The following is a 21,383-nucleotide window of genomic DNA, read 5'->3' as shown; positions in this document are numbered from 1 at the left end:
TAGGTGCAGAGAGACTCCCGTTCCCATGAAAGTCCTCGTGCGGTGGCTAGCAACAACGCTAAAGTCCTCGTGCGGTGGCTAGCAACAACGCTAAAGTCCTCGTGCGGTGGCTAGCAACAACGCTAAAGTCCTCGTGCGGTGGCTAGCAACAACGCTAAAGTCCTCGTGCGGTGGCTAGCAACAACGCTAAAGTCCTCGTGCGGTGGCTAGCAACAACGCTAAAGTCCTCGTGCGGTGGCTAGCAACAACGCTAAAATGATATAAATATATATATTTTTTAAACTCTGGATTAAGGCCAATTTTATCAAATCTCGGGATCTCGTCCCCGGCTACCTGTGCATTATTAAATTAATCTCGGGATCTCGTCCCCGGCTACCTGTGCATTATTAAATTAATCTCGGGATCTCGTCCCCGGCTACCTGTGCATTATTAAATTAATCTCGGGATCTCGTCCCCGGCTACCTGTGCATTATTAAATTAATCTCGGGATCTCGTCCCCGGCTACCTGTGCATTATTAAATTAATCTCGGGATCTCGTCCCCGGCTACCTGTGCATTATTAAATTAATCTCGGGATCTCGTCCCCGGCTACCTGTGCATTATTAAATTCATCTCGGGATCTCGGTCTTGGCTACAAAGGAGTTAAATTGAAAATTGGAACTATTTGGTTTCAGGCCTTGTAAACAAAAACTAAAATGCACATGAGAACTTTGTATAATATAGAGCTATATTTTAATTCTTTCTCTGCAAGGTACAAATATGTGACCAGATTTGACTGAGAGACTGCTCACTGTCTCAACTCGCTGTTTCTCTGCAAGACATTACTCTATAAGCCATATCTCCAAAACTGGTGGGTGAAACTGAACAACCAATATGTCAATTTGAAGCTATGATTCCCTGCTTTCATATGACATGAAAACGAAAACGAAAATTAAAAAAAATCCAATGGCAGTCCCTCAGTCAAATTTAGTTGTGCCCCAGAGCAGCTTTTAACATTGATCCGGTTGCTATGCAACGCCTCCGTTACCACCAGCTATGGGATCCTCCTCTCCATTTACCTTACAAGCAGGATTTTTGCTTTATTCTGTGTGTGTGTGTGTGTGTGTGTGTGTGTGTGTGTGTGTGTGTGTGTGCATGTGTGCGTGCTGTCCAGGTTCCCAGTGGTGGCCATGGGCGTTCTGAAGTGGGTGGACTGGACCGTGTCAGAACCTTCGTACTTCCAGCTCCAAACGGACCACACTCCGGTTCACTTGGCTCTGCTGGACGAGGCAAGCACCGTTTGATCTGATTACTGTATAGTTAGTTCAGTCAGTATCTTCCCTTCTTCTCTGGAGTCCTGCCTCAGGGCGGACCAGAGGTAGAAAGCTGTGGTTCCCTGATGTCATCTCTAGGGACACATGTTTCAGTAAGCAGGAACTGGGGGTGGCGATGAAGGACCGGTGCTTCAGTAAGCAGGAACTGGGGGTGGCAATGAAGGACCAGTGCTTCAGTAGGCAGGAACTGGGGGTGGCGATGAAGGACCAGTGCTTCAGTAGGCAGGAACTGGGGGTGGCGATGAAGGACCGGTGCTTCAGTAGGCAGGAACTGGGGGTGGCGATGAAGGACCGGTGCTTCAGTAGGCAGGAACTGGGGGTGGCGATGAAGGACCGGTGCTTCAGTAGGCAGGAACTGGGGGTGGCAATGAAGGACCAGTGCTTCAGTAGGCAGGAACTGGGGGTGGCGATGAAGGACCGGTGCTTCAGTAAGCAGGAACTGGGGGTGGCAATGAAGGACCAGTGCTTCAGTAAGCAGGAACTGGGGGTGGCAATGAAGGACCAGTGCTTCAGTAGGCAGGAACTGGGGGTGGCAATGAAGGACCAGTGCTTCAGTAGGCAGGAACTGGGGGTGGCAATGAAGGACCAGTGCTTCAGTAGGCAGGAACTGGGGGTGGCAATGAAGGACCGGTGCTTCAGTAGGCAGGAACTGGGGGTGGCCATGAAGGACCGGTGCTTCAGTAAGCAGGAACTGGGGGTGGCGATGAAGGACCGGTGCTTCAGTAAGCAGGAACTGGGGGTGGCAATGAAGGACCAGTGCTTCAGTAGGCAGGAACTGGGGGTGGCGATGAAGGACCAGTGCTTCAGTAGGCAGGAACTGGGGGTGGCGATGAAGGACCGGTGCTTCAGTAGGCAGGAACTGGGGGTGGCGATGAAGGACCGGTGCTTCAGTAGGCAGGAACTGGGGGTGGCGATGAAGGACCGGTGCTTCAGTAGGCAGGAACTGGGGGTGGCAATGAAGGACCAGTGCTTCAGTAGGCAGGAACTGGGGGTGGCGATGAAGGACCAGTGCTTCAGTAGGCAGGAACTGGGGGTGGCGATGAAGGACCAGTGCTTCAGTAGGCAGGAACTGGGGGTGGCGATGAAGGACCGGTGCTTCAGTAGGCAGGAACTGGGGGTGGCAATGAAGGACCGGGAAGTCTGGCGTAGCGTTGTGGAATCCATAATCTCGACCGCGGTCGAAAAATGATGATGATGAGTTCAGTCAGAGATACTAGTTTATATGAGTTAGTTCAGTCAGAGATACTGGTTTATATGAGTTAGTTCAGTCAGAGATACTGGTTTATATGAGTTAGTTCAGTCAGATATACTGGTTTATATGAGTTAGTTCAGTCAGAGATACTGGTTTATATGAGTTAGTTCAGTCAGATATACTGGTTTATATGAGTTAGTTCAGTCAGAGATACTGGTTTATATGAGTTAGTTCAGTCAGAGATACTGGTTTATATTAGTTAGTTCAGTCAGATATACTGGTTTATATGAGTTAGTTCAGTCAGAGATACTGGTTTATATTAGTTAGTTCAGTCAGATATACTGGTTTATATGAGTTAGTTCAGTCAGAGATACTGGTTTATATTAGTTAGTTCAGTCAGATATACTGGTTTATATGAGTTAGTTCAGTCAGATATACTAGTTTATATGAGTTAGTTCAGTCAGAGATACTAGTTTATATGAGTTAGTTCAGTCAGATATACTAGTTTATATGAGTTAGTTCAGTCAGATATACTAGTTTATATGAGTTAGTTCAGTCAGATATACTAGTTTATATGAGTTAGTTCAGTCAGATATACTAGTTTATATGAGTTAGTTCAGTCAGAGATACTAGTTTATATGAGTTAGTTCAGTCAGATATACTAGTTTATATGAGTTAGTTCAGTCAGATATACTAGTTTATATGAGTTAGTTCAGTCAGAGATACTAGTTTATATGAGTTAGTTCAGTCAGAGATACTGGTTTATATGAGTTGGTTCAGTCAGAGATACTGGTTTATATGAGTTAGTTCAGTCAGATATACTGGTTTATATGAGTTAGTTCAGTCAGATATACTAGTTTATATGAGTTGGTTCAGTCAGATATACTAGTTTATATGAGTTAGTTCAGTCAGAGATACTGGTTTATATGAGTTAGTTCAGTCAGATATACTAGTTTATATGAGTTAGTTCAGTCAGATATACTAGTTTATATTAGTTAGTTCAGTCAGATAAACTAGTTTATATGAGTTAGTTCAGTCAGATATACTAGTTTATATGAGTTAGTTCAGTCAGATATACTAGTTTATATTAGTTAGTTCAGTCAGATATACTAGTTTATATGAGTTAGTTCAGTCAGATATACTGGTTTATATGAGTTAGTTCAGTCAGATATACTAGTTTATATGAGTTAGTTCAGTCAGAGATACTAGTTTATATGAGTTAGTTCAGTCAGAGATACTAGTTTATATGAGTTAGTTCAGTCAGATATACTAGTTTATATGAGTTAGTTCAGTCAGATATACTAGTTTATATGAGTTAGTTCAGTCAGAGATACTAGTTTATATGAGTTAGTTCAGTCAGAGATACTAGTTTATATGAGTTAGTTCAGTCAGAGATACTAGTTTATATGAGTTAGTGCAGTCAGAGATACTAGTTTATATGAGTTAGTTCAGTCAGAGATACTAGTTTATATGAGTTAGTTCAGTCAGAGATACTAGTTTATATGAGTTAGTTCAGTCAGAGATACTAGTTTATATGAGTTAGTTCAGTCAGAGATACTAGTTTATATGAGTTAGTTCAGTCAGAGATACTAGTTTATATGAGTTAGTTCAGTCAGAGATACTGGTTTATATGAGTTAGTTCAGTCAGAGATACTGGTTTATATGAGTTAGTTCAGTCAGATATACTGGTTTATATGAGTTAGTTCAGTCAGAGATACTGGTTTATATTAGTTAGTTCAGTCAGATATACTGGTTTATATGAGTTAGTTCAGTCAGAGATACTGGTTTATATTAGTTAGTTCAGTCAGATATACTGGTTTATATGAGTTAGTTCAGTCAGATATAGTGGTTCATATGAGTTAGTTCAGTCAGATATACTAGTTTATATGAGTTAGTTCAGTCAGATATACTAGTTTATATGAGTTAGTTCAGTCAGAGATACTAGTTTATATGAGTTAGTTCAGTCAGATATACTAGTTTATATGAGTTAGTTCAGTCAGATATACTAGTTTATATGAGTTAGTTCAGTCAGAGATACTAGTTTATATGAGTTAGTTCAGTCAGAGATACTGGTTTATATGAGTTGGTTCAGTCAGAGATACTGGTTTATATGAGTTAGTTCAGTCAGATATACTGGTTTATATGAGTTGGTTCAGTCAGATATACTGGTTTATATGAGTTGGTTCAGTCAGATATACTGGTTTATATGAGTTAGTTCAGTCAGAGATACTGGTTTATATGAGTTAGTTCAGTCAGATATACTGGTTTATATGAGTTAGTTCAGTCAGATATACTAGTTTATATTAGTTAGTTCAGTCAGATATACTGGTTTATATGAGTTAGTTCAGTCAGATATACTAGTTTATATGAGTTAGTTCAGTCAGATATACTAGTTTATATTAGTTAGTTCAGTCAGATATACTAGTTTATATGAGTTAGTTCAGTCAGATATACTAGTTTATATGAGTTAGTTCAGTCAGATATACTAGTTTATATGAGTTAGTTCAGTCAGAGATACTGGTTTATATTAGTTAGTTCAGTCAGATATACTGGTTTATATGAGTTAGTTCAGTCAGATATACTAGTTTATATGAGTTAGTTCAGTCAGATATACTAGTTTATATGAGTTAGTTCAGTCAGATATACTAGTTTATATGAGTTAGTTCAGTCAGAGATACTAGTTTATATGAGTTAGTTCAGTCAGATATACTGGTTTATATGAGTTAGTTCAGTCAGATATACTGGTTTATATGAGTTGGTTCAGTCAGATATACTGGTTTATATGAGTTAGTTCAGTCAGAGATACTGGTTTATATGAGTTAGTTCAGTCAGATATACTGGTTTATATGAGTTAGTTCAGTCAGATATACTAGTTTATATTAGTTAGTTCAGTCATATACTGGTTTATATGAGTTAGTTCAGTCAGATATACTAGTTTATATGAGTTAGTTCAGTCAGATATACTAGTTTATATTAGTTAGTTCAGTCAGATATACTAGTTTATATGAGTTAGTTCAGTCAGATATACTAGTTTATATGAGTTAGTTCAGTCAGATATACTAGTTTATATGAGTTAGTTCAGTCAGAGATACTGGTTTATATTAGTTAGTTAAGTCAGATATACTGGTTTATATGAGTTAGTTCAGTCAGATATACTAGTTTATATGAGTTAGTTCAGTCAGATATACTGGTTTATATGAGTTAGTTCAGTCAGAGATACTGGTTTATATGAGTTAGTTCAGTCAGATATACTGGTTTATATGAGTTAGTTCAGTCAGATATACTAGTTTATATGAGTTAGTTCAGTCAGATATACTAGTTTATATGAGTTAGTTCAGTCAGAGATACTAGTTTATATGAGTTAGTTCAGTCAGAGATACTAGTTTATATGAGTTAGTTCAGTCAGAGATACTAGTTTATATGAGTTAGTTCAGTCAGAGATACTAGTTTATATGAGTTAGTTCAGTCAGAGATACTAGTTTATATGAGTTAGTTCAGTCAGAGATACTAGTTTATATGAGTTAGTTCAGTCAGAGATACTAGTTTATATGAGTTAGTTCAGTCAGAGATACTAGTTTATATGAGTTAGTTCAGTCAGAGATACTAGTTTATATGAGTTAGTTCAGTCAGAGATACTAGTTTATATGTGTTAGTTCAGTCAGATATACTAGTTTATATGTGTTAGTTCAGTCAGATATACTAGTTTATATGAGTTAGTTCAGTCAGAGATACTAGTTTATATGAGTTAGTTCAGTCAGATATACTAGTTTATATGAGTTAGTTCAGTCAGAGATACTAGTTTATATGAGTTAGTTCAGTCAGATATACTAGTTTATATGTGTTAGTTCAGTCAGAGATACTAGTTTATATGAGTTAGTTCAGTCAGAGATACTAGTTTATATGAGTCAGTTCAGTCAGATATACTAGTTTATATGAGTTAGTTCAGTCAGAGATACTAGTTTATATGAGTTAGTTCAGTCAGAGATACTAGTTTATATGAGTTAGTTCAGTCAGAGATACTAGTTTATATGAGTTAGTTCAGTCAGAGATACTAGTTTATATGAGTTAGTTCAGTCAGAGATACTAGTTTATATGAGTTAGTTCAGTCAGATATACTAGTTTATATGAGTTAGTTCAGTCAGATATACTAGTTTATATGAGTTAGTTCAGTCAGATATACTAGTTTATATGAGTTAGTTCAGTCAGAGATACTAGTTTATATGTGTTAGTTCAGTCAGAGATACTAGTTTATATGAGTTAGTTCAGTCAGATATACTAGTTTATATGAGTTAGTTCAGTCAGAGATACTAGTTTATATGAGTTAGTTCAGTCAGAGATACTAGTTTATATGAGTTAGTTCAGTCAGATATACTAGTTTATATGAGTTAGTTCAGTCAGATATACTAGTTTATATGAGTTAGTTCAGTCAGAGATACTAGTTTATATGAGTTAGTTCAGTCAGAGATACTAGTTTATATGAGTTAGTTCAGTCAGAGATACTAGTTTATATGAGTTAGTTCAGTCAGCTATACTAGTTTATATGAGTTAGTTCAGTCAGATATACTAGTTTATATGAGTTAGTTCAGTCAGAGATACTAGTTTATATGAGTTAGTTCAGTCAGAGATACTAGTTTATATGAGTTAGTTCAGTCAGAGATACTAGTTTATATGAGTTAGTTCAGTCAGAGATACTAGTTTATATGAGTTAGTTCAGTCAGATATACTAGTTTATATGAGTTAGTTCAGTCAGAGATACTAGTTTATATGAGTTAGTTCAGTCAGAGATACTAGTTTATGAGTTAGTTCAGTCAGAGATACTAGTTTATATGAGTTAGTTCAGTCAGAGATACTAGTTTATATGAGTTAGTTCAGTCAGATATACTAGTTTATATGAGTTAGTTCAGTCAGAGATACTAGTTTATATGAGTTAGTTCAGTCAGAGATACTAGTTTATGAGTTAGTTCAGTCAGAGATACTAGTTTATATGAGTTAGTTCAGTCAGAGATACTAGTTTATATGAGTTAGTTCAGTCAGAGATACTAGTTTATATGAGTTAGTTCAGTCAGAGATACTACTGGGTGGTCAACTTTGACGATGGCGAGGGCCAATATATTTCCACACTCACTCCAGAGGGGCCACAGTGCACATTACTGTAGTAGCAAAAAATAGCTGATCTACAAGCTCAAAACGCGTCACGCTGCGACACGTTTTGAGCTTGTAGATCTCATAATAAAGTGATTCTTTGTTTAGTAGATCTGTACCTGCTCCGTCCTCAGTAACACAGTGATAACATGTTGTGTAGATCTGTACAGTAACACAGTGATAACATGTTTTGTAGATCTGTACAGTAACACAGTGATAACATGTTGTGTAGATCTGTACGTGCTCTGTCCTCAGTAACACAGTGATAACATGTTGTGTAGATCTGTACAGTAACACAGTGATAACATGTTGTGTAGATCTGTACCTGCTCTGTCCTCAGTAACACAGTGATAACATGTTTTATAGATCTGTACAGTAACACAGTGATAACATGTTGTGTAGATCTGTACAGTAACAGTGATAACATGTGTTGTAGATCTGTACGTGCTCTGTCCTCAGTAACACAGTGATAACATGTTTTGTAGATCTGTACGTGCTCTGTCCTCAGTAACACAGTGATAACATGTTTTGTAGATCTGTACGTGCTCTGTCCTCAGTAACACAGTGATAACATGTGTTGTAGATCTGTACGTGCTCTGTCCTCAGTAACACAGTGATAACATGTTTTGTAGATCTGTACGTGCTCTGTCCTCAGTAACACAGTGATAACATGTTGTGTAGATCTGTACGTGTTCTGTCCTCAGTAACACAGTGATAACATGTGTTGTAGATCTGTATGTGCTCTGTCCTCAGTAACACAGTGATAACATGTGTTGTAGATATGTACAGTAACACAGTGATAACATGTTTTGTAGATCTGTACGTGCCACCAGCTGCTCCACCCTCAGGTTCTCCAGCTGCTCATCAAGCTGTTTGAGACGCAACACTCCCAGCTGGACGTCATGGAGCAGGTCTGTACCAGGGGGTCCCTGGGGGGTCCCCGGGGAGGAGGGGGTCCCTGGGGGATCACCGGGGAGGGGGTCCCTGGGGGGTCTGTAGGTCTCACGTGATTCTCATATCTTAAAGATGGAGTGCCACAATTTTTGTATTTTTCCAGTTTTTCATGTGTCTATGAGGTGACAGTACTTCATTAGACACCCTGGAGTCGTTTTTATGTGCAATGGTGTATTAACTTTGTATTTAGGGTTTCTTCCTGGAGGCTGAACCCTTGACAGTCAAACGGGCCAATGAAATAAACAGTAATATAGTGACATCACACTATCAGCCCCTCCCCTAACCCCTCCCCCTTTATCATACAACTACAGCTGTGGGTGCGGCTTCAGTTCAGGTGGATCACCACCCATCACCACCCACCAGGCAAACCAGGCATACTTAATGAACTGGTGGGCGTGTCCACATAAAAGCATGATTTTAACAAATACTGTACACTTTTTGGAAAAAGTTCTTCCTCCTTATATTATAATATTACCTGATGATCATGTTTTAGGGTGGGAAAGAAATCATGTTCTGGTCAAGGAACCCCAAAATGAGTCGCCAAATACCACTCGTTTTGGGGTTCCTTGACATGAAAATGGTTGAGCACCACTGTTGAGCACCACTGTTGAGCACCACTGACATAGAAGACTGTCAGGACTTAGAAGCCATTTTTTTAAGAATCAGTCTCAGGTCTAAATGGGATAAAATATTTTTTCAAAATACGTTTTTCTTTTTTTTAAAGATTTTTAAATGAGATTTTAAAAACTTTGTATTTTGTTGTTGTCGTCCAGATGGAGCTGAAGAAGACCCTCCTGGACCGCATGGTCCACCTGCTGAGTCGAGGATATGTCCTGCCGGTCGTCACCTACATGAGGAGGTGTCTGGAGAAGCTCAACACCGACATCTCTCTGATCCGATACTTTGTTACTGAGGTAACGTCTTTATTTAATGAGGTTACACACCGACATCTCTCTGATCCGATACTTTGTTACTGAGGTAGTTTAACATCTCTCTGATCAGATACTTTGTTACTGAGGTAGTTTAACATCTCTCTGATCAGATACTTTGTTACTGAGGTAGTTTAACATCTCTGATTAGATACTTTGTTACTGAGGTAGTTTAACATCTCTGATCAGATACTTTGTTACTGAGGTAGTTTAACATCTCTCTGATCAGATACTTTGTTACTGAGGTAGTTTAACATCTCTGATCAGATACTTTGTTACTGAGGTAGTTTAACATCTCTCTGATTAGATACTTTGTTACTGAGGTAGTTTAACATCTCTCTGATTAGATACTTTGTTACTGAGGTAGTTTAACATCTCTCTGATCAGATACTTTGTTACTGAGGTAGTTTAACATCTCTCTGATTAGATACTTTGTTACTGAGGTAGTTTAACATCTCTGATTAGATACTTTGTTACTGAGGTAGTTTAACATCTCTGATTAGATACTTTGTTACTGAGGTAGTTTAACATCTCTCTGATCAGATACTTTGTTACTGAGGTAGTTTAACATCTCTCTGATTAGATACTTTGTTACTGAGGTAGTTTAACATCTCTGATCAGATACTTTGTTACTGAGGTAGTTTAACATCTCTCTGATCAGATACTTTGTTACTGAGGTAGTTTAACATCTCTCTGATCAGATACTTTGTTACTGAGGTAGTTTAACATCTCTCTGATCAGATACTTTGTTACTGAGGTAGTTTAACATCTCTCTGATCAGATACTTTGTTACTGAGGTAGTTTAACATCTCTGATTAGATACTTTGTTACTGAGGTAGTTTAACATCTCTCTGATTAGATACTTTGTTACTGAGGTAGTTTAACATCTCTGATTAGATACTTTGTTACTGAGGTAGTTTAACATCTCTCTGATTAGATACTTTGTTACTGAGGTAGTTTAACATCTCTCTGATCAGATACTTTGTTACTGAGGTAGTTTAACATCTCTGATCAGATACTTTGTTACTGAGGTAGTTTAACATCTCTCTGATTAGATACTTTGTTACTGAGGTAGTTTAACATCTCTCTGATTAGATACTTTGTTACTGAGGTAGTTTAACATCTCTCTGATCAGATACTTTGTTACTGAGGTAGTTTAACATCTCTCTGATCAGATACTTTGTTACTGAGGTAGTTTAACATCTCTGATCAGATACTTTGTTACTGAGGTAGTTTAACATCTCTCTGATTAGATACTTTGTTACTGAGGTAGTTTAACATCTCTGATCAGATACTTTGTTACTGAGGTAGTTTAACATCTCTGATCAGATACTTTGTTACTGAGGTAGTTTAACATCTCTCTGATTAGATACTTTGTTACTGAGGTAGTTTAACATCTCTCTGATTAGATACTTTGTTACTGAGGTAGTTTAACATCTCTCTGATCAGATACTTTGTTACTGAGGTAGTTTAACATCTCTGATCAGATACTTTGTTACTGAGGTAGTTTAACATCTCTCTGATTAGATACTTTGTTACTGAGGTAGTTTAACATCTCTCTGATTAGATACTTTGTTACTGAGGTAGTTTAACATCTCTCTGATCAGATACTTTGTTACTGAGGTAGTTTAACATCTCTCTGATCAGATACTTTGTTACTGAGGTAGTTTAACATCTCTGATCAGATACTTTGTTACTGAGGTAGTTTAACATCTCTCTGATCAGATACTTTGTTACTGAGGTAGTTTAACATCTCTCTGATTAGATACTTTGTTACTGAGGTAGTTTAACATCTCTGATTAGATACTTTGTTACTGAGGTAGTTTAACATCTCTGATCAGATACTTTGTTACTGAGGTAGTTTAACATCTCTGATCAGATACTTTGTTACTGAGGTAGTTTAACATCTCTCTGATTAGATACTTTGTTACTGAGGTAGTTTAACATCTCTGATTAGATACTTTGTTACTGAGGTAGTTTAACATCTCTGATCAGATACTTTGTTACTGAGGTAGTTTAACATCTCTCTGATTAGATACTTTGTTACTGAGGTAGTTTAACATCTCTGATCAGATACTTTGTTACTGAGGTAGTTTAACATCTCTGATCAGATACTTTGTTACTGAGGTAGTTTAACATCTCTCTGATTAGATACTTTGTTACTGAGGTAGTTTAACATCTCTCTGATTAGATACTTTGTTACTGAGGTAGTTTAACATCTCTCTGATCAGATACTTTGTTACTGAGGTAGTTTAACATCTCTGATTAGATACTTTGTTACTGAGGTAGTTTAACATCTCTGATCAGATACTTTGTTACTGAGGTAGTTTAACATCTCTCTGATTAGATACTTTGTTACTGAGGTAGTTTAACATCTCTCTGATCAGATACTTTGTTACTGAGGTAGTTTAACATCTCTCTGATCAGATACTTTGTTACTGAGGTAGTTTAACATCTCTCTGATCAGATACTTTGTTACTGAGGTAGTTTAACATCTCTCTGATTAGATACTTTGTTACTGAGGTAGTTTAACATCTCTGATTAGATACTTTGTTACTGAGGTAGTTTAACATCTCTGATCAGATACTTTGTTACTGAGGTAGTTTAACATCTCTCTGATTAGATACTTTGTTACTGAGGTAGTTTAACATCTCTCTGATCAGATACTTTGTTACTGAGGTAGTTTAACATCTCTGATTAGATACTTTGTTACTGAGGTAGTTTAACATCTCTGATCAGATACTTTGTTACTGAGGTAGTTTAACATCTCTCTGATTAGATACTTTGTTACTGAGGTAGTTTAACATCTCTGATCAGATACTTTGTTACTGAGGTAGTTTAACATCTCTCTGATTAGATACTTTGTTACTGAGGTAGTTTAACATCTCTCTGATTAGATACTTTGTTACTGAGGTAGTTTAACATCTCTCTGATCAGATACTTTGTTACTGAGGTAGTTTAACATCTCTCTGATCAGATACTTTGTTACTGAGGTAGTTTAACATCTCTCTGATCAGATACTTTGTTACTGAGGTAGTTTAACATCTCTCTGATCAGATACTTTGTTACTGAGGTAGTTTAACATCTCTGATCAGATACTTTGTTACTGAGGTAGTTTAACATCTCTCTGATTAGATACTTTGTTACTGAGGTAGTTTAACATCTCTGATCAGATACTTTGTTACTGAGGTAGTTTAACATCTCTCTGATTAGATACTTTGTTACTGAGGTAGTTTAACATCTCTGATCAGATACTTTGTTACTGAGGTAGTTTAACATCTCTCTGATTAGATACTTTGTTACTGAGGTAGTTTAACATCTCTGATCAGATACTTTGTTACTGAGGTAGTTTAACATCTCTCTGATTAGATACTTTGTTACTGAGGTAGTTTAACATCTCTGATCAGATACTTTGTTACTGAGGTAGTTTAACATCTCTCTGATTAGATACTTTGTTACTGAGGTAGTTTAACATCTCTGATCAGATACTTTGTTACTGAGGTAGTTTAACATCTCTCTGATTAGATACTTTGTTACTGAGGTAGTTTAACATCTCTGATCAGATACTTTGTTACTGAGGTAGTTTAACATCTCTCTGATCAGATACTTTGTTACTGAGGTAGTTTAACATCTCTCTGATTAGATACTTTGTTACTGAGGTAGTTTAACATCTCTCTGATCAGATACTTTGTTACTGAGGTAGTTTAACATCTCTCTGATCAGATACTTTGTTACTGAGGTAGTTTAACATCTCTCTGATCAGATACTTTGTTACTGAGGTAGTTTAACATCTCTGATCAGATACTTTGTTACTGAGGTAGTTTAACATCTCTCTGATCAGATACTTTGTTACTGAGGTAGTTTAACATCTCTCTGATCAGATACTTTGTTACTGAGGTAGTTTAACATCTCTCTGATCAGATACTTTGTTACTGAGGTAGTTTAACATCTCTCTGATTAGATACTTTGTTACTGAGGTAGTTTAACATCTCTGATCAGATACTTTGTTACTGAGGTAGTTTAACATCTCTCTGATCAGATACTTTGTTACTGAGGTAGTTTAACATCTCTCTGATCAGATACTTTGTTACTGAGGTAGTTTAACATCTCTCTGATCAGATACTTTGTTACTGAGGTAGTTTAACATCTCTGATTAGATACTTTGTTACTGAGGTAGTTTAACATCTCTCTGATTAGATACTTTGTTACTGAGGTAGTTTAACATCTCTCTGATCAGATACTTTGTTACTGAGGTAGTTTAACATCTCTGATCAGATACTTTTTTACTGAGGTAGTTTAACATCTCTGATCAGATACTTTGTTACTGAGGTAGTTTAACATCTCTGATCAGATACTTTGTTACTGAGGTAGTTTAACATCTCTGATCAGATACTTTGTTACTGAGGTAGTTTAACATCTCTCTGATTAGATACTTTGTTACTGAGGTAGTTTAACATCTCTCTGATCAGATACTTTGTTCCTGAGGTAGTTTAACATCTCTGATCAGATACTTTGTTACTGAGGTAGTTTAACATCTCTCTGATCAGATACTTTGTTACTGAGGTAGTTTAACATCTCTGATCAGATACTTTGTTACTGAGGTAGTTTAACATCTCTCTGATCAGATACTTTGTTACTGAGGTAGTTTAACATCTCTCTGATCAGATACTTTGTTACTGAGGTAGTTTAACATCTCTCTGATCAGATACTTTGTTACTGAGGTAGTTTAACATCTCTCTGATTAGATACTTTGTTACTGAGGTAGTTTAACATCTCTCTGATCAGATACTTTGTTACTGAGGTAGTTTAACATCTCTCTGATCAGATACTTTGTTACTGAGGTAGTTTAACATCTCTGATCAGATACTTTGTTACTGAGGTAGTTTAACATCTCTGATCAGATACTTTGTTACTGAGGTAGTTTAACATCTCTCTGATCAGATACTTTGTTACTGAGGTAGTTTAACATCTCTGATCAGATACTTTGTTACTGAGGTAGTTTAACATCTCTCTGATCAGATACTTTGTTACTGAGGTAGTTTAACATCTCTGATCAGATACTTTGTTACTGAGGTAGTTTAACATCTCTGATCAGATACTTTGTTACTGAGGTAGTTTAACATCTCTCTGATTAGATACTTTGTTACTGAGGTAGTTTAACATCTCTCTGATCAGATACTTTGTTACTGAGGTAGTTTAACATCTCTGATCAGATACTTTGTTACTGAGGTAGTTTAACATCTCTCTGATTAGATACTTTGTTACTGAGGTAGTTTAACATCTCTCTGATCAGATACTTTGTTACTGAGGTAGTTTAACATCTCTCTGATCAGATACTTTGTTACTGAGGTAGTTTAACATCTCTGATCAGATACTTTGTTACTGAGGTAGTTTAACATCTCTCTGATCAGATACTTTGTTACTGAGGTAGTTTAACATCTCTCTGATTAGATACTTTGTTACTGAGGTAGTTTAACATCTCTGATTAGATACTTTGTTACTGAGGTAGTTTAACATCTCTCTGATCAGATACTTTGTTACTGAGGTAGTTTAACATCTCTCTGATCAGATACTTTGTTACTGAGGTAGTTTAACATCTCTCTGATCAGATACTTTGTTACTGAGGTAGTTTAACATCTCTGATCAGATACTTTGTTACTGAGGTAGTTTAACATCTCTGATCAGATACTTTGTTACTGAGGTAGTTTAACATCTCTCTGATCAGATACTTTGTTACTGAGGTAGTTTAACATCTCTCTGATTAGATACTTTGTTACTGAGGTAGTTTAACATCTCTGATTAGATACTTTGTTACTGAGGTAGTTTAACATCTCTCTGATTAGATACTTTGTTACTGAGGTAGTTTAACATCTCTGATCAGATACTTTGTTACTGAGGTAGTTTAACATCTCTGATCAGATACTTTGTTACTGAGGTAGTTTAACATCTCTGATTAGATACTTTGTTACTGAGGTAGTTTAACATCTCTGATCAGATACTTTGTTACTGAGGTAGTTTAACATCTCTGATTAGATACTTTGTTACTGAGGTAGTTTAACATCTCTCTGATCAGATACTTTGTTCCTGAGGTAGTTTAACATCTCTCTGATCAGATACTTTGTTACTGAGGTAGTTTAACATCTCTCTGATTAGATACTTTGTTACTGAGGTAGTTTAACATCTCTCTGATCAGATACTTTGTTACTGAGGTAGTTTAACATCTCTGATTAGATACTTTGTTACTGAGGTAGTTTAACATCTCTGATCAGATACTTTGTTACTGAGGTAGTTTAACATCTCTCTGATCAGATACTTTGTTACTGAGGTAGTTTAACATCTCTGATCAGATACTTTGTTACTGAGGTAGTTTAACATCTCTCTGATCAGATACTTTGTTACTGAGGTAGTTTAACATCTCTGATCAGATACTTTGTTACTGAGGTAGTTTAACATCTCTGATCAGATACTTTGTTACTGAGGTAGTTTAACATCTCTCTGATTAGATACTTTGTTACTGAGGTAGTTTACATCTCTGATCAGATACTTTGTTACTGAGGTAGTTTAACATCTCTCTGATTAGATAATTTGTTACTGAGGTAGTTTAACATCTCTGATCAGATACTTTGTTACTGAGGTAGTTTAACATCTCTCTGATTAGATACTTTGTTACTGAGGTAGTTTAACATCTCTGATCAGATACTTTGTTACTGAGGTAGTTTAACATCTCTGTTGCGTCCTGGACACCTCTACCTTCCCTATAAGCAAACTGAAAAGGGTCAAGAAGGCTCTCAGTTTTAGCCACAGTTTTGACTTGACGAGCCTCTCGAACTGTTTCATGACCAGGGAAGTAAGAGCCACGGGTCTGAAATCGTTGAGTATTTTAGGATTGCTGCTCTTGGCTATGGGTACAACAGTGGACCGTTTCCAAAGGGAGGGTACTCTGCTGGCTAAGAGAGAATTTAAAGATTAAAGATTAAAAATAGGACCTAATTGTTCAGCACAGGTATTTAGTAGGACCACCGATGAGGTCACCGATGAGGGCCTGAACCTTTAGGGGGGGGGGGGGGGGGGGGGGGGGGGGCAGACAGAAGTCTGTTTCTGATCTCCGAGTGGTTTTCACTAAAGAACTGGAGGGGGGGGCAGACAGAAGTCTGTTTCTGATCTCCGAGTGGTTTTCACTAAAGTCGTGGGTATCGAATCTAACATAGAAATCATTGAGGCTCTGAGCCAGTTGCTGGTCACAGTTGTAATTGGCTAGTATAACCTTTTTCCTGCCGTTTACTTTCAGCCCTGTTATGGTTTTCATACCATCCCAGGCAGAGCTCAGGTTATTTGCTCTAAGTTGGCTCTCGGTTTTTTTTTACTAGCCCAAACCTCTCTTTTAATTTCCTTTTGTATACTTCTCAGTTCTACTGTGTTTCCCTCCTTAAAGGCCTTGTTTTTCTTGGTTGTGGTCTTGTTTCCATTCAGGTCCTGGATGTGATCGCCCCCCCCTACACCTCAGACTTCGTGCAGCTGTTTCTTCCCATCCTGGAGAACGACAGCATCGCCGGGACCATCCGGGCGGAAGGAGAGCACGACGCGGTCGCTGAGTTCATCGGCAAGTTGTTCCCTTAGCAAAAAAACACCGTTAGCATTCAGCTAACACCACTTACACGTTTTATAGTATCATTTAGATCATTGATTGGTTAAAGTTGTCAGTCTCAACGACTGATTTGAGTCCTATAGATTCCATAGTCACAACAAGAAGGTTGCACAGCGACATTAGATCTACAAGCTCTCATCCATAAGCTGTTGCTGGTATTAGCAGTGCGCACACAGCCTTAGCTCCAACAGTGTTTATTATATTAAATAATACATTTACCGCCAGCATGAATTAATCCCTCGATAGCGTATTGCCAAGGTTTTATCGCGCATAACACTTACTTTGAAGATCCAAATATCCGTAATGGCATTGTTCCTGTGAGAAACTGCTGTGTGTGGTATCATGACCGGTTGTTGTTGTCTCGCTCGGCGGTGGAAAAAGCTGACCGCGAGTATCACAGCGCCTGCTACAGGCCGTTGAAAACGCTTGTCTGGGCCAGAAACTGCCCCCTCAATGTCCTTTCTGAGATACAGGGCTTTGAAGACAGGGCTTACAATGCAAGTGGATGCGCGCGCATCTTCAAAATGGCCGCGGCCAGTGTCTCACTCAATGTTTACGCGATAGCTTCATTAGCTACGATACGATCCGAATTAAAACTTGGATTAAAGAATGTAAACCCTGGTTCACGAGAGTCTGGTGTTTGGCGGGCTAGGGTACTAATTTACACCCTGGTGTTCCTGGTTTGTGGCGGGCAGACGGTTAAAACACCCACATCCTAGTCACAGACGCACCGTTTCGGCCGTGAGTGGAATTCATCAGGTGACAATGTTATATTATTTTAAGCATTTGTAGTGCTCAAACTAGCAATTATGTTCAGGAGCATTTACCATCACATCTCAACAGTCTTGGATATTTCACACTGTCGTATGAAAGCAAATGTTAAACACAATCAGTGCCGGAAGTCCTTCAAAATAGGAGCTCTGGGGTGCCGGAAAGACATGTCCGCTTTTACTCAGCAGACTTTAATGCATGATAACCTACTGTATAAACACCCAGCTCACCTACTGTGTTATTTATTGTTTTGTTTTATTGTTTTCAGCTCATTGCAAGGGTAACTTCATCATGATGAACTGAATCGGGCGACACCAACTAACTCCACCTCCAAGAGAGAGAGATGACACCAACTAACTCCACCTCCGAGAGAGAGAGTCCTCTTCTATGCTGTAGCTCCATCTGTCCTCGCAGTGCGTTTTAGACCTGAGGAGTGAGGACATTCTACATTCGACAGTTTTCTGAGAAACCCCATGTTTCTATATCAGTCGTTCTCAAACATTTTCATGTCAATGACCCCACAAAACATATGTATTTGGCCGCCGACCCCCATCTGAAAATATGTAGTTAAAAACGTTCGCTCTGAAAGAATATATATTCAAAGATTTGCGCTGCATTTTCGATTTTTCGGTGCCGCGCTACGAGCTTGTAGATCTTCTATTTTTGGGCGCAAGGAGCTAGGACAGAGGAGCTAGGACAGAGGAGCTAGGACACAGGAGCTAGGACAGAGGAGCTAGGACACAGGAGCTAGGACAGAGGAGCTAGGACAGAGGAGCTAGGACAGAGGAGCTAGGACAGAGGAGCTAGGACAGAGGAGCTAGGACACAGGAGCTAGGACAGAGCAGATGAAGGACCCGAGACAGAAACAGTGAACTGGAAAATGGTTTCTTTTTTCTTTTGTTGTTTTTCCCCCCCTCAGTAAAGCCTGATTTATGATTCGACATGGATGAAATCATGGCAGATCTACAAGCTCGCACAACGCGTACACTGTGACACGTTGCGAGCTTGTAGATCTGCCCTAATCCTGTGTGCATGTGGAGGATATGGAGTCTCTAATCCAAGAGGTTTTGGAGTTACAGACACTTCAAATGCACATGTTTTTGTTTCCATAAGAATATATTTAGGTTGTTTTTTTTTCTATATTTTATATGTTGATTTTCACACGTTTTAAATAAAAAATGGCATGTTTTTGCTTTCATACGTTTGACTGAAGACGTGTGTTTACTGTGGTCTCATAGTACTTCTAAACAGGACATTCACTGGGTCTCTGGTGTTAAACAGTACATTCACTGGGTCTCTGGTGTTAAACAGTACATTCACTGGGTCTCTGGTGTTAAACAGTACATTCACTGGGTCTCTGGTGTTAAACAGTACATTCACTGGGTCTCTAGTGTTAAACAGTACATTCACTGGGTATCTAGTGTTAAACAGTACATTCACTGGGTCTCTAGTGTTAAACAGTACATTCACAGTACATTCACTGGGTCTCTAGTGTTAAACAGTACATTCACTGGGTCTCTGGTGTTAAACAGTACATTCACTGGGTCTCTGGTGTTAAACAGTACATTCACTGGGTCTCTGGTGTTAAACAGTACATTCACTGGGTCTCTAGTGTTAAACAGTACATTCACTGGGTCTCCTCTAGTGTTAAACAGTACATTCACTGGGTCTCCTCTAGTGTTAAACAGTACATTCACTGGGTCTCTAGTGTTAAACAGTACATTCACTGGGTCTCTAGTTTTAAACAGTACATTCACTGGGTCTCCTCTAGTGTTAAACAGTACATTCACTGGGTCTCTAGTGTTAAACAGTACATTCACTGGGTCTCTAGTGTTAAACAGTACATTCACTGGGTCTCTAGTGTTAAACAGTACATTCACTGGGTCTCCTCTAGTGTTAAACAGTACATTCACTGGGTCTCTGGTGTTAAACAGTACATTAACTGGGTCTCTGGTGTTGAACAGTACATTCACTGGGTCTCTAGTGTTAAACAGTACATTCACTGGGTCTCTAGTGTTAAACAGTACATTCACTGGGTCTCTGGTGTTAAACAGTACATTCACTGGGTCTCTGGTGTTAAACAGTACATTCACTGGGTCTCTGGTGTTAAACAGTACATTCACTGGGTCTCCTCTAGTGTTAAACAGTACATTCACTGGGTCTCTAGTGTTAAACAGTACATTCACTGGGTCTCTGGTGTTAAACAGTACATTCACTGGGTCTCTGGTGTTAAACAGTACATTCACTGGGTCTCTGGTGTTAAACAGTACATTCACTGGGTCTCTGGTGTTAAACAGTACATTCACTGGGTCTCTGGTGTTAAACAGTACATTCACTGGGTCTCTGGTGTTAAACAGTACATTCACTGGGTCTCTAGTTTTAAACAGTACATTCACTGGGTCTCCTCTGGTGTTAAACAGTACATTCACTGGGTCTCTAGTGTTAAACAGTACATTCACTGGGTCTCTGGTGTTAAACAGTACATTCACTGGGTCTCTGGTGTTAAACAGTACATTCACTGGGTCTCTAGTGTTAAACAGTACATTCACTGGGTCTCTGGTGTTAAACAGTACATTCACTGGGTCTCTGGTGTTAAACAGTACATTCACTGGGTCTCTGGTGTTAAACAGTACATTCACTGGGTCTCTGGTGTTAAACAGTACATTCACTGGGTCTCTGGTGTTAAACAGTACATTCACTGGGTCTCTGGTGTTAAACAGTACATTCACTGGGTCTCTGGTGTTAAACAGTACATTCACTGGGTCTCTAGTGTTAAACAGTACATTCACTGGGTCTCTGGTGTTAAACAGTACATTCACTGGGTCTCTAGTGTTAAACAGCACATTCACTGGGTCTCTAGTGTTAAACAGTACATTCACTGGGTCTCCTCTAGTGTTAAACAGCACATTCACTGGGTCTCTAGTGTTAAACAGTACATTCACTGGGTCTCCTCTAGTGTTAAACAGTACATTCACTGGGTCTCTAGTGTTAAACAGTACATTCACTGGGTCTCCTCTAGTGTTAAACAGTACATTCACTGGGTCTCCTCTAGTGTTAAACAGTACATTCACTGGGTCTCTAGTGTTAAACAGTACATTCACTGGGTCTCTGGTGTTAAACAGTACATTCACTGGGTCTCCTCTAGTGTTAAACAGTACATTCACTGGGTCTCTAGTGTTAAACAGTACATTCACTGGGTCTCTGGTGTTAAACAGTACATTCACTGGGTCTCTGGTGTTAAACAGTACATTCACTGGGTCTCTGGTGTTAAACAGTACATTGACTGCGTCTCTGGTCTCCTCTAGTGTTAAACAGTACATTCACTGTTCCCAAACTTTTTCATGGCACGGACCCCAAAATTGACACTAATTAGCCCACGGACCCCATTTGAAAAGATATGCCAGGGACCCCCATAAGAGAAGATTTTTACGGCTCTAG

General features: G+C 38.4%; 1 protein-coding gene across 1 annotated transcript in view; it reads left to right on the top strand.

Annotated features, from left to right (window-relative positions):
* Positions 1-19,145, top strand: part of nelfcd (negative elongation factor complex member C/D) — a 47,270-nt gene extending 28,125 nt beyond the window's left edge. The window contains exons 11-15 of the mRNA XM_079490967.1: positions 1,153-1,267; positions 8,462-8,557; positions 9,374-9,514; positions 17,000-17,129; positions 18,214-19,145. Of these exons, the coding sequence (XP_079347093.1) occupies positions 1,153-1,267; positions 8,462-8,557; positions 9,374-9,514; positions 17,000-17,129; positions 18,214-18,248 (517 nt within the window). The 3' untranslated portion in view covers positions 18,249-19,145. The remainder of the gene's footprint in view (positions 1-1,152; positions 1,268-8,461; positions 8,558-9,373; positions 9,515-16,999; positions 17,130-18,213) is intronic.
* The last annotated feature ends 2,238 nt before the right edge of the window (positions 19,146-21,383 follow it).

This window comes from Electrona antarctica, assembly GCF_951216825.1.
Source record: "Electrona antarctica genome assembly, chromosome: 21".
Classification (NCBI taxonomy): Eukaryota; Metazoa; Chordata; class Actinopteri; order Myctophiformes; family Myctophidae; genus Electrona; species Electrona antarctica.
Note: the sequence above shows the minus strand (reverse complement) of the source record. Positions and strands in the feature narration are given on the sequence as shown.